At 42.6% G+C, this 13341-nt stretch overlaps 1 protein-coding gene and 1 long non-coding RNA gene across 3 annotated transcripts in view; one reads left to right on the forward strand and one right to left on the reverse strand.

The window, feature by feature from the left end:
- The window catches only part of CHKB (choline kinase beta), a 72860-nt gene that overhangs the window by 43075 nt on the left and 16444 nt on the right, over window positions 1–13341 (forward strand). For both annotated transcript variants that reach the window (XM_068275872.1, XM_068275869.1), the window contains exons 6-9: window positions 5302–5360; window positions 10817–10904; window positions 12083–12191; window positions 12373–12470. In XM_068275872.1, the coding sequence (XP_068131973.1) occupies window positions 5302–5360; window positions 10817–10904; window positions 12083–12191; window positions 12373–12470 (354 nt within the window). The remainder of the gene's footprint in view (window positions 1–5301; window positions 5361–10816; window positions 10905–12082; window positions 12192–12372; window positions 12471–13341) is intronic.
- Window positions 2845–13341, reverse strand: part of LOC137563434 (uncharacterized) — a 38519-nt gene continuing 28022 nt past the window's right edge. The window contains exons 2-3 of the long non-coding RNA XR_011030348.1: window positions 12321–12484; window positions 2845–2984 (exon numbers count right to left, since the gene is read on the reverse strand). This is a non-coding gene — a long non-coding RNA (uncharacterized lncRNA). The remainder of the gene's footprint in view (window positions 2985–12320; window positions 12485–13341) is intronic.

Raw genomic sequence — 13341 nt, forward strand, 5'->3', positions numbered from 1 at the left:
TACCCGGGGCTTCTAACGGTCCCCCGCAGACATCCTGTGTTGGCGCAGCCACTCACCGATGCTCCGGCCCCGCCTCCGGTTCACTTCTGGAATTTCAGCCTTTAAAGTCTGAAAACCACTGCGCCTGCATTGCCGTGTCCTTGATCCCGCTGATGTTATCAAGAGCGCACAGCGCAGGCCCAGTATGGTCTGTGTCTGCGCAGTACACTCCTGGTGACATCAGCGGGAGCGAGGACACGGGCGTGCTGGCGCAGTGGTTTTCTGACTTTAAAGTCAGAAATTCCAGAAGTGAACTGGAGGCGGGGCCGGAGCATCGGTGAGTGGCTGCGCCAACACAGGATGTCTGCGGGGGACCATTAGAAGCCCCGTGCAAGTTCAGCTCATTTTCCCCCGACCCCCCCTACAGTATCCCTTTAAAAACCCATGCAACCCTTGGTCTCTCAGTTTAACTGTGCCTCCTGACAACCTAGGATTTGCTGAACTTTGCCCAGTCCTTTTGGGGCCATAAGGTGATAGGAGCTATCTACCCCACTCTATCTACTGACCCTACTCAGTGAGGTCTTTGGGGCGGTAGGCTCAGTGCTTCTGTTTAATGGTAAGCATGGCTTACCTGGGCTATAGTGTTTCTCCTGATCTCCCTAGTTTGGTTTGAAGCATGTGTTGTCGCATCTCCACTAGTGTAGGGGAAGGCTCCCTCGCTTCCTACTGTGCAAAACTGAAAGTTGTTCTTGAGAAGGGTTTGATTTTCCTTCACTAGGCACCCTTCGTTCAGATAGTACAGACCCTTCTTAATATTCAGAAGTGACATATGCATGCATGAGCTATGCATGGATGTGGTGGTTGTAATGGGCAGGTCTCTGTGATAGGAAGCAGTGCACCGTTCTATGTTCTGCCCCAAATCTCATCTAAAGTGATGCACAAACTGCAGGATGTGGGAGCACAACATTGTCAGGGTTATAGATGGGGCAGTCAAATGGGTTTCTTGCGGTTTCCCTTAGAAGCCTTAAAAAGTGTCCACTTAGGTCAGAAAGGGTGGAGTCACTGGAAATGGGTGAGTAATATGGATGATTGAATGGCTAATCATCTCTGTTTATTACCTTGTCCCTTTGCTGCATGTAATGGGAGTTTCTAAAGTGGTCTGAACCTCAGCATTTCTTCTTTGCTCTACTTGCTCTACTACCAGAAAAATATATTGTAGCAGAACAGCATACAAACAGTTAAACACAGCACTTTGCTCTGCAATTGAAAGTCCCTTCATCTTGTGATCCACAGAGGGGATAACATTATCTTTTGTTTACATTTCACAGTTGATCCATTATTTGCTGAGCTGAAAACAAGCTCTCTGTTTTTTAAGCATGTACACAGTTCAGAACGGCTCACTAGAAGTTGTTAATATATAATAAAAGGCAGCTTGAATAAAATGCAATGGCAGCTTTCAAAGCAGATAAACTGTACTTCATAACTTGTAATTTGTAAATGGACGATATTAGTAGTGCACAAAAAGCAAATATGGTAACTGTATGGGTAATTAAATGTAGGAAACACATTTTTTTAATGTTATATCAGTTTCAGACCACTTTTAAGGGGGAAGGGGTTATTCCACCTTCTCTCTTCCATGTCCTGCTTTAGGGTGTGTGTGACCCAGTATTTGGCCTGAAGTTTATTTTGTGATGCCAATCTCAGGAGCAGGGCTTTCCTGGTCAGTATAGAAAGTCTCTAAAGGGATATCTATCTGAAGTTCCCAGAACCTGGTCTAAGCCACTGTGTCAGACGTGCATTCAGGAATCTATAGGCCTGACCCCTTGGTGGTTATGCTGTTTTAGAAACTATGAGAAAGGAGATGTTCCATGTTTGAATCTTTCATGTCTGCCATGGATTCCTACATTCCATGCCAGAGGCAGAGGATCAGTGTGATAGCCAGGCAACTAGTATTGCTTAAAATGAATTAAATATGGCAGCTTCCATATCCCTCTTGTTACAGTTGTCCTTTAAAGAGGAGCTGTCAGCCATACTATCTCAGAAAAAAAAACATCTATATAAGTAGATGAATACTCGCTCTACTTACATAACATATGTATTGCACTGTCCACAGTTTGATTGTAGTGATTTTTCTACAGTTAAAAAAAAAAGAGAAAATCCTTCTTAGCATTCCTTATTTTAACTGTGGCTATTTTGAAGCCAATCCTGATGTAACTTCCTCCCTTACTCTCCTCTGCCTGATTTGCCTGCCCTTCTCTATAGAAAGTACATTGCCGCAGCATGAGAAATATTGGTCAATCAGAGATGAACAGAGGTGTGGGAGGGGAAAACAGGAGGGAAATGGGGTTCAGCCAATCAGGCTGCATTAGTTAATTCTGAGGGGAAGTACAGAAGCAAAAAAAGGACAACCCAGCATGCCCTGCAACTTCTTTTTTGTGTACCAAATTTTGTGTGCACCAAATAAGTCAGGTAAACTGGGGAATGATAATTTATCAACAAGAAAAGTAATAGTGATTTTAACTTTTGGATTGCCTGGCTAGCATCCTTGTTACTTGTTTACCAGATAGACATAAAGAATTGATTTTTGATTTTATGCTCAACAGTTACCCTTCAAAGCAAACCTTACGTGAGGAAAGTCCCTTCACTTTTAGATGCATACCTATGTAAAGGGAAACCTCTGGATGCCATAGAGCCTTGCTAGTATTCGATCTGTCCTGTCGTACCAGTGCAAGGGCTGTGGAGTAGGTACAAAAATACTGTCTCCTTAGTTTGAGTCCTACGAGGCATATAACACTTGTTTATTGAAAGTTTGTAACCTAAAAGCATTTTTATCACTACCAAAGCTTAGGAAATTTAAAGCTATGGGCAGCCCAGTTGCGCAGAGTGGATAGGAGTCTCGTCTTGTAGCATCTAGTCACCGATTTGAATCCGAGCCAAGGCACTATCTGCAAGAAGTTCCTTTGTCTGTGTGGATTTCCTCCGGGCACTCCAGTTTTCTCCCACATCTCAAAAACATACAGAGAAGTTGATTGGCTTCTCCCTACTATAGTAGGGATTAGATTCAGAGCTCCTCTGAGGGACTGTTTGTTATAAGACAATATATACTTTGTAAAGCGCTGCAGAAGATGTAAGCACTATATAAATACTAAATAATAATTGGCATCTGCTTTAGGGAACAAACAGCTCCCGGGCTGAAACCTTACACTCTATCCTAGCCTGTCTTTGCCAACATGAATGCCCCAGCATGTCATCCGTATTCGGTTCTCCGGAGCCCCTTATCAATCGGGTTCCAGCATGTAGCCTTGCCACCTTGCACAAAAAAAGCTTTTACCTTTTTTATATCTGATATAGAAAAGGCTAGAGCCATTTTCTACAAGGGTGCAGATGTATGCACCGGAACCCAGCTAACACAGGGTTCCAACGAATCCTATTAGACAATGGGATATTCTACCTTTTTAAGCGATGGCGTACCTCTGTTTTTTTTTGGGGGGGGGGGGGTTTATGTACACCAGAGATGCTTTTTAACTAAGCTTAGGATATAGCTGTAGAGTAGCTGTTAAAGGAGTTATCAGGCTAATATTACCAAAATGAGTGCTACTTACCCGGGGCTTCCTCCAGCCCCAAGCTTTCAGCATGTCCTTCGCCACATCTCTGCACGCAGCCGTTCGCCGCAGCTCCCTCCGGTCCTCTCGCCGGTCCCCGGCGATGTCAGGCCGACCTCCAGGTCGGCCTGTACTGTGCCTGCATGATCGACGCTGTCAATCACCACTACGTGGACTGGAGCGGACTGCGCAGGCGCCGAACTACTGCGCCTGCGCACTCCGCTTCGGTCCAGGTGGCGGTGATTGACAGCGCAGGCGCAGTACAGGCCGACCTGGAGGTCGGCCTGATGTCATGGCCGGGGACCGGGAGGGAGCTGCAGCGAACGGATGTGTTCAGAGCTGCGGCAAGGCACATGCTGGGAGCTTTGGCCTGGAGGAAGCCCCGGGTAAGTAGCGCTTATTTTGGTAATATTAGCCTGATAACTCCTTTAAAGAGGAACTCCAGTGAAAATAATGTAATAAAAAAGTGCTTCATTTTTACAATAATTATGTATAAATGATTTAGTCAGTGATTGCCCATTGTAAAATCTTTTAAATCCCTGATTTACAACCTGACATTTATCGCATGGTGACATCTTACTGCTGGCAGGTGATGTAGCTGCTGCTTGCTTTTTTTTTTTCCAGTTGGAAACAGCTGTAAACCGCTATTTCCCACGATGCAACAAGGTTCACAGACAGGAAACTGCCAGGACCATGGTACTCAGTTTCTTATGTGAGGGGTTTCACCACAATATCAGCCATACAGTGCCCCTGATGATCTGTTTGTAAAAAGGATTAGATTTCTCATGGAAAAGGGGGTATAGGCTACTGTTTGGGATGAAGTTCAATTCTTGCTCACGGTTTCTCTTTAAGTTGAAATCAAAACTAGTCCTTGGTAAAAGTACTTGTAGAGGGTGCAGACAGGAACAAAGAACATTAATCAGGTCCGAGGCAATGTGGGTACAATCCTAACTGTGGTTCCATCCAAGAGTGATGTACAGGTATTTTGCAGGAGAATGAGGGGATTCTTCCTCTATCCATTTTCCTCTATTACACATTCTTCACGCACGATCTGAACCAGGCGATAGAACCTCTGCATTCAATATGCATAACATTCTCAGTGGATTCACAACTCTGCAGGGAGTGCATGGGTAGAGTATAGCACTACTGTTTAACTTAATTTGTAGTCGCCAACCCCAAATTTAACAGTTTATCAAATTAATTGATTTAATTAGCAAAATGTGCACACAAAATTTATATAAAGATGCATCAATGCAGAATTATTTGCATCTCATTGACCATCCCTTTTAGTGACACAACTACACATCGGGCTCTATTCTTACAGCAGAGATATTATTTATTATACATAAAAGATTCCTGTGTACATATCAGCTATACAGTCACAATCGGATATGTATAAAAAAACATGGTGACTGCATTATTGCAGCAGCACATATAACTTGTTTTTTGATTGTTTTATTTTCGTTTTTGTGGGCTAAGCACTGCTATTACTGTATATGTTATTTATGATGACTATTTGAGAAATAGGACATTTCATCGTTTACTTATTCAAAGTCGGTACATTTTTTTTCCCAGACTCCCACTCCAGGTGCCCAAAAATTGTTGAGACTCCTTGACTCCGACTCCACAGCATCTATATATCTTGTGTAATTATTTCATAATCATGCCAACAGACTTATTTTCTCTTGTTCACTAATTCACTTCTAAATTGTCCCTGCAGATGTCTACTGGAATCCACACCATCTCCTGTAATGTTCTGTCACAACGATGTTCAGGAAGGTAAGCAGTCATCTTAGTTTGGGGTTAATAGTTTTCGACATGGGCAGATGTAGTTTAAACTCTCATCAGCTAGTCTATTAGAAGATATGTCTTTACATTTTCTAGAATTGTTTTTCTTGGTATACTGATACCTTGTACACTGTCTTTTATGAACCAGTGCAGTAAAATTCACTCTTAGGGCTGTTTTACATGAAACACAATTTGCTCAGTTTTTTGCAATGGGTTTCCAATTGCATGGAAAACACCAGGACATTAAAGTAGAGAAAATTATGGGAACACTTTTATATTACTGCAATGTATAATTGCAATCAGATTTTGCCCGATCACGTACATCCTGCATTTTTTTTTCTGTGTTTCTCCTCCAAAGAAAATTGCTTTGCCATTGCATTTTTGTAATTGCCAGTATAAAACAGCCCCTACACTATACACGCCAAACAGTACATCCTAGTGATGGGTGCTAGGACTCCGGAATAGCACTCCAATCAAATGCCAAGTACATCTACTATGTGGCACGTGTTGAGCAGTCTCACTACTACTGGCTGTGAAGCTGCATCACCAATATCAGGAGATGGTTGCATGGCCTTTGTTATTGTGTGAATCTCTCTTCCAGTCATGGCTAATATTATAAATTCACATCGGATTTCTACCTTCTAGGATTGCATTAACAACTAATCAAAGTATACCTGTGCTAAAGCAAATCTGGAAGTGTCCATTAGGGCTATGGCCCACTAGAGCACTTTTATCCACACTGAATTAATTTAATAGCCTAGGAAAAAATGTCTCAGATCAAATCTATAATCTTTATCAGGTAATGTTGCGATGAACACTAATCTTATGGTTCTTACTGTGAGTTCAAGCATAGCTGCTATCCAGGTGCAATAGCTCAGACTCCCTCTATAGAGGAAGCAGTATGAAATCCACTCTGCCTGTACTACTGAGGCTCTCACGCGCAGCATTGGTCTGGCTGATTCATTATCCCCTCCATTGTTGGCCATTGTCAGTGTGGCTGGGGAGATGAGGGTTCTGCATGTTTGTTTTATGGTCCTCAGCAGCATCTTGCAGCCATGATCATGTCTAATGGCTTGGATACACACTAGGAAAACTGTTGTTGTTCAAGGCCGCAGTGGAGAATGTAGCATACAAGCGGAGCAGTGCTTTTCAGCGCTGCTAGATTTGGGCGCAGCCGGCGCCTCCATAGACTTCAATAGGAATCATTCCTATTGAAGCGCTCAGTGAGTAACGTCGGCTCCGTCAGAAGACGGAGCCGAGGTTGCTTAAAAACATAATAATTCGGCCTCCAGCAATCGCTGGAAGCCGAATTATTTCATTCCCCACTATCCATGGCGGCCTGGAGGGGGAATAGTAATTAAATTGGCCCGGACTTGTGCAGAAGCAGGATCAGCCATATACCGCTGTATTCCTGCGCCCAAGTCTACCGGCGCCGATTTCAAATGTACTCGCATACAAGTGTTCCATGACATACGGTAGTCATTTAGCTAGAGTTTATGTTGTGCCACTGCGATGTGAGTTGGGTGGTGAATGGTGCTGCTAGTAAAAATACCAGTAATTGACATCAGATATTTTGCTTTACACTTACCCGGCACTAAGCGCCCCCCCCCTCACCCCCCACCCCCCTCCCCCCCTCCATCATTTTAATGCCTAAAAGTAGCCATACACCTAACGATTCAGATTCAGTTGACTAAGCAATTGACTTTATTAGGCTATCCACTTCATAGTGGTTGATTAAGTCGTTAGACTAGTGGCCCACACACTACAAGCGATATACTATGCAATATAACTTCACTAAGTGATCTGACCGATGTTGTGTCTCCATGCTCTGAATGCAAATTTCGATTGTGTCAATCAAATGATATGTAAACCGTAGCGATTCCCTGTGGGATCACTGATATCTTCTATCCTGCTCTACTAAGTTGGTCAGTTCAACTTGATATGAGCAACTTTTCATCGATCGGGCATACTGGAACACGCTCGATTCTATCTATCTATCTATCTATCTATCTATCTATCTATCTATCTATCTATCTATCTATATATATATATATATATATATATATATATATATATATATATATATTAAAATTACCCGCGTTTTCTTAGGTAACACTCTTATTCCACAATGGATTAAATTCATTTTTTGCCTAAGAATTCTACACACAACATCCCATAGTGACATGAAAAAAAGTTTATTTGAGGTTTTGGCAAATATATTTAAAAAAATGACAAAGTACATGTACATAAGCATTTACAGCATTTGCCATGAAGCTCAAAATTGAGTTCTGGTGCAGCCTGTATTACCCTCCTTATCCTTGAGATGTTTCTGCAGCTTAATTGGAGTCCACCAGTGGAAAATACAGTTGATTGGACATGATTTGGAAAGGCACACACCTTGTCTATATAAGGTACCGCAGTTGACAGTTCACTTTACAGCACAAACCCTTGAAGTCAAAGGAATTGTCTGTAGACCTCCAAGACAGAATTGTCTCAAGGCACAAATCTGGGGAAGGTACAGAAAAATTCAAAACTATCAGGTCTCTTCCTAGAGCTCGCCAGCCATCTAAACTGAACAATCAGACCAAGAACCTGATGGTCCCCTTACTTGCCGCTCCTTAGTAAAAGGCACATGGCAGCCCGCTTGGAGTTTGTCAAAAGGCACCTGAAGGACTTTCAGACCCTGAGAAACAAGAAACAAAATTCTCTAGCCTGAGACAGAGATTGAACTCTTTGGTGTGAATGACGGGAGTCAGTTTTGGAGGAAACTAGGCATTGCTCATCACCGGGCCAATACTATCCATTATACAATGAAGCATGGCAGTGGCAGAATCATGCTGTGGGGATGTTTTTCAGCTCCAGGAACTGAGACTACTCAGGATGAATGTAAAGTTGACTGCAGCAATGTACAGGGACATCCTGGATGAAAACTTGATTCAGAACGCTCTTGACCTCAGACTGGGGGGGGGGGGGGGGGCTTCATATTTTAGCAGGGCAGCGAACCCTTAGCACTAGGGATGATCGGAACGAACAAATTCCGTTCCGCTGGAATAAGTGGATTCCGCCAGAGCTAAATTCCGTCGCTATTATAATTCCGCTGGATTTTTACGAAATTCCGGATTCTGGCGGAAAAATTAAAATAATCGCAAATGGAGCCTTGTTTATGCTATATGGTAGCCCATAGACCCTATGGACTGTTCCCTTAGTCCTTTTTTCCTTCCCTCCTCCCTTCCTCCCTTCTCTTGGATATATCATAATGGTACATGCTAGGCTGGCTTCAGCATGTAGCATTGTAGTGTGTTGTGTTTGTAGGCTGCTATCCTAACCATTATACCACCGAGTGGTAGGCCTGGGTTCAATTCCTGGGCCTGGCCAATGTATGTGAGTTGGCTTTTAAAATCCTACAAATCCCTAAGCAAGCTCATTTTTCTCGTGGATATATCACAATGGTACATGCTAGGCTGGCTTCAGCATGTAGTGTTGGTGGTGGTATAGTGGTGAAGAGAGCTACCTACCGAGCACTAGACCTGGGTTAATTCCCGGCCAAGACCTGGGTTCAATTCCCGGCCAAGGTATGTAAGCTGGCTTTTGAAATCCTACAATTCCCTGGAAGACGAGACCCTCCGGGAGGAGGGAGGAGAGAGTGAGGGAGGAAGCGAGGAGGGAATGAGGAGAGGAGTCTATTGAGTAGAAATACTTCTTATTAGGCAGAAATCCGTTAGGGGGGGGGGGGATTTAAATTCCGCGGAATTCCGTTTTGTTCCGTAGAAATTCCGAAATAGGGCTATAGCAATTCCGTTCCGTCGCTTCGGAAACCGGAATCACCAAATTCCGGGTCGGAATCGCGGAATTTAAAATTCCGCGGAATGCAGCGACCATCCCTACTTAGCACACAGCTAATATATCAAAGGAGTGGCTTCAGGACAACTCTGTGAATGTCCTTGAGTGGCCCAGCCCATACCCAGACTTGATCTCTACCTGGAGAGATCTTGAAATGGCTGTGCAACGACTACTTATGTACATGTGATTTCTCAGTTTTTGTTTTTTTTATTTTTAATTTGCCAAAACCTCAAGTAAACTTTTTCACATTGTCAATATGGGGTGTTTTGTGTAGGATTCTGAGAGGGAAAAAATGAATTCAATCCATTTTAGAATAAGAATGTAACAGAACAAAATGTGTATATATGTATAGCTTTAGCATGTATTGAAAACATTTAGAAATGCATCCCCTGACCATACCTTATAATGATATTGGATAATAACAGTAATAGCAGATGCAGTACTGGATACAATCCATTTTCTAAATGAAAAAACATACATTACAGAATAGGGACCCTACCAGGGTGGAACCCGGGCATCACTTTGCATATATTAGAATGTTCAGAGCATAAACGGCCATTGTCATTAAGAAAAATACAGTGTATTATCCTGCAAACAAAATCAATTAATTCACAATGAGTCTATAAAATGTGCAAAGTGCACTAATAATAGAGTGATAAAGGTGATACTTATCTTTGGTTTGATAAGCAGGTAAAGTGCAACAATCCAGCGTGCAGTGGTCAGTAGGCAGATGATAAAAGACCTAGAAACCCAACATGCATTGCGGCAATGACGCTTTTTTTCAGATTGCCCGAGTGCACTTCTCAGTGCTGCTGTTAACTGGACATTTTTTTCTGGGGAATAAAACAGTTAGTACACTATTCCCTATTTAGTGGCTGATCAGATACTATCCGCATCAGGCTCCCAACTCACCACCTGTAGCTGAGAAGTGTCTGTACCGCAATCATGCACAGAGGTGTCACCCAATGATTGAGCACCAAAGGGCGACACACATTATGTATGAGTCTGAAAAAGTAATGTGGAGAGACCACTGTGGGGAAAGATAAGGCATCAGAGAATAGTATAATTCTGCATCCCCTTCCCCACATGGTATGTTCTGCTCCTTAGTGACGCCGTCAGTGCCTTCTGTGCACTGCATAATTCTCTGAAATTTTGTTTCTAAACTTAAAGGAAACATCCAAGTAAAAAAAAAAAAAAAAAGATCCACTTAGCTGGGGCTTCCTCTAGCCCGTGGCAGCCGTCCTGTGCCCACACCGCAGATCCAGAGGCTTCCGGTCTTCTCCCCTGCAGAACCTGACCTCGCCAGGTCGGGTTCCGGGTCGGCCTCTTCTGCGCGCCACGGCGCTGGTCACGTTGTCTGGACGACAGAATCATGGATGGTACTGCGCAAGTGCAGAACTACTGCGCCTGCGCAGTACCGTCCTGATGACTATTTTCTACTGCCCTGCTATATCTTCTGATCACAAACTAATGCTTTCAGGAATGCTAAGTGACATCTGTGTGCTCTGTGTACTGTTTAATGTAAATGGTTTTATTCCATAGTAAGGTGTACTTTACTGTAAGCATTTACTACTTATATCTGCTAAAACTAAATGTATATTTTGCAGGAAACATTCTTCTACTGTCAGCGCGTTCCTCCCACCCATCAGACAAACTTATGCTCATCGACTTCGAGTACAGCAGCTACAATTACAGGTCAGAGCAACCTGCGTATTCTCTTTGGTACAAAATGTTCTGCTCTGCAGTCCTTTCTTAATATCCTGGCTCTGCTGTAGTGTTTGAAGATGATATGTTTAAAGGCTTATTGAATATAGTCAGGTAAAGCCTTATACTTCATACAGTAGATGTTATGCTTGCATAGTCTTTTTTACTTTCATTTATATTCTAGATCTGATTTTCAGATTTCTAGAGAACCCATTGTAAAATGCTGCCAGCTAGGGGTTTCATTCTAGGTGACCAGTTAAAAACTGCATCTGGGGTGTCCACTTTGCCTGACTCTTAGTTTTCTGCTGTGCCTTCTGCTATTTTTGGTTCAACACAAATAGCGTTCTGAACCAAAGCGATATTTTCTGAGCAGAATTTTTCTGAGCATCTGTTTTGTAACTAGAGAATAAGTAACCAGCGACAAACTCCTATCAAGAAATGTACAACTTCCTTTTGCATGATTATCCTATTCTTGTTTAGAGACACAGATGCCATAATGTTAATGTTTCATTTATATCTTATACTTACTGCATAACATTAACATCCTAATGGTGACCACGTTGAGCATGGAGGAATATCGAACTGACATAATGGTATTTCCTGTCCAGTACTACTGCCTTTTGAATAAACATCTGATTTTTTTTAATCAACCAGTAGAGCAGACCTTTCCTTTTCTGAGTGATTGCATGGATGGACTGTTCCTGGTCCTGCTCCTGGATGATGTGGTGGTGTCATGAGCACTGTTCCTCCTCCCTTTTGACATAATGTTATTTGCCAGTGGTGTGTAATGCTCAGTAGAGGAGTTGATGCTTTTCTTTATAGCACTGAGGGATGAAATTGCTAGGTATTTCTTGTGGATAGAAGGGTATTCTGTTTCCTGAGAACTGTCCACGTTTTCCTGTTTGGCTGCTGGACCTAGTCCAGATAGCTTTATATATTGGAGTGCTGGCAGCGGTATAATGTTGGCATGCACTATAATAGCGCCACTGAACTGCATTACTAAGCCTTTTTATAGCCAGAGGCATGACGAAGAAGAGGTCTGGAACATTTACTGCTAGCAGCACGAGAGCATACAAAAATGTCTGGCATTCAGCCTGTGTGCCAAGAACAAATTCTGATTTGTCTCATCTGTATGTTTTGCATGATTATCTCTTGTTTTCTGCCTACAGAGGATTTGACATTGGGAATCACTTCTGTGAATGGGTGTACAATTATCAACATGACGAGTGGCCATTTTACAAAGCCGAATTGAGCAATTACCCCACCCGTGAGCAGCAGGTATATATATATCTCTGTGTTAATCCTTAAACATACACAGTGGCCATTTTGTATTGCCTGTATGGGTACAAATATCAGTGTATGCTGTAAAATTATACTTTTATGAGCTACTTTGGTATATTGTCTTACTTTTATTGTATTTTTCTTTTTCCTGTTCACATGTGATCCTTTGACGTGTTAGCTTCACTTTTTCCGCTCCTATCTGTCCGAGGGTCATCCTGAGCTCAGTGAGGAAGATCGACGTGTTCAGGAGGAAGCTATGGTCATTGAGGTGAACCGGTAAGAAAAACCTCCTGTTGATTTTGGGAAACGTATTAGTATACAAAACAAAAATGTGCTTTATTGCAACAGAAAGTATTTGCAATAATTCAGGTTGGAGTGAGCTCTGAGATAATATGCAAATTGCCCATACTTATTAGTATACAGTTTACTTAGTTACAGCTGTCGAACTTGGAGGAAAAAAGCCTCAATGATACCTTGGATCCAGTTTGTTGGATCAAAGTATCCTTATGCTATGCCCAGAAATTACGTCAGTGTATTCTTCTTTACATAGTGCTATCATCTTACATGGCATTGTATAGTGTAATATACATACAACAGAAGATATGATAATGCATGCATAGTGTATGTGCAGTACAGTTGGAACCTTCAGCAACACACGTACAAAGCTGCATTTATAGTTATTGCATGGTGTTAAAACTTCCAGTAATACAGGTGCATGTTCATTACAAAGAATGACTTCTGCACAGATAAGAAACACTAGTGGGAATATCCTGGCCTTGAAGCTTACATTCTTGAAGGCCCTTTCACACTGGTGCGGTGCGGCATATTGCCACACTGCTACTGCAGCCTAATGAAACCCTATGGGAATTTCATACTTCCCACATTGTGGTACGCTGCACCGGAAGTGTCCAGTTTAATGGTAGCGCAGAACTACGAGACCCGCGGTGATCTGCGTTGGCCTGGAAGTCGTTAGTCTATGGCAACGGAGGGTTTTTAAAAAGTTGGCGGCGCACATGTGCGGGAGCGTATTTTTACAATAAGTTTCTGCATACCTGAAGCAGGAAGTGACTGCAAGCGCATCACTTCCTGCTTGGAAGATTGCTAGAAGGAACACCGTATACTAACGCGGTGTTCCCTGAAGACTTAT

Source organism: Hyperolius riggenbachi, chromosome 3 (genome assembly GCF_040937935.1).
Source record: "Hyperolius riggenbachi isolate aHypRig1 chromosome 3, aHypRig1.pri, whole genome shotgun sequence".
Lineage (NCBI taxonomy): Eukaryota > Metazoa > Chordata > Amphibia > Anura > Hyperoliidae > Hyperolius > Hyperolius riggenbachi.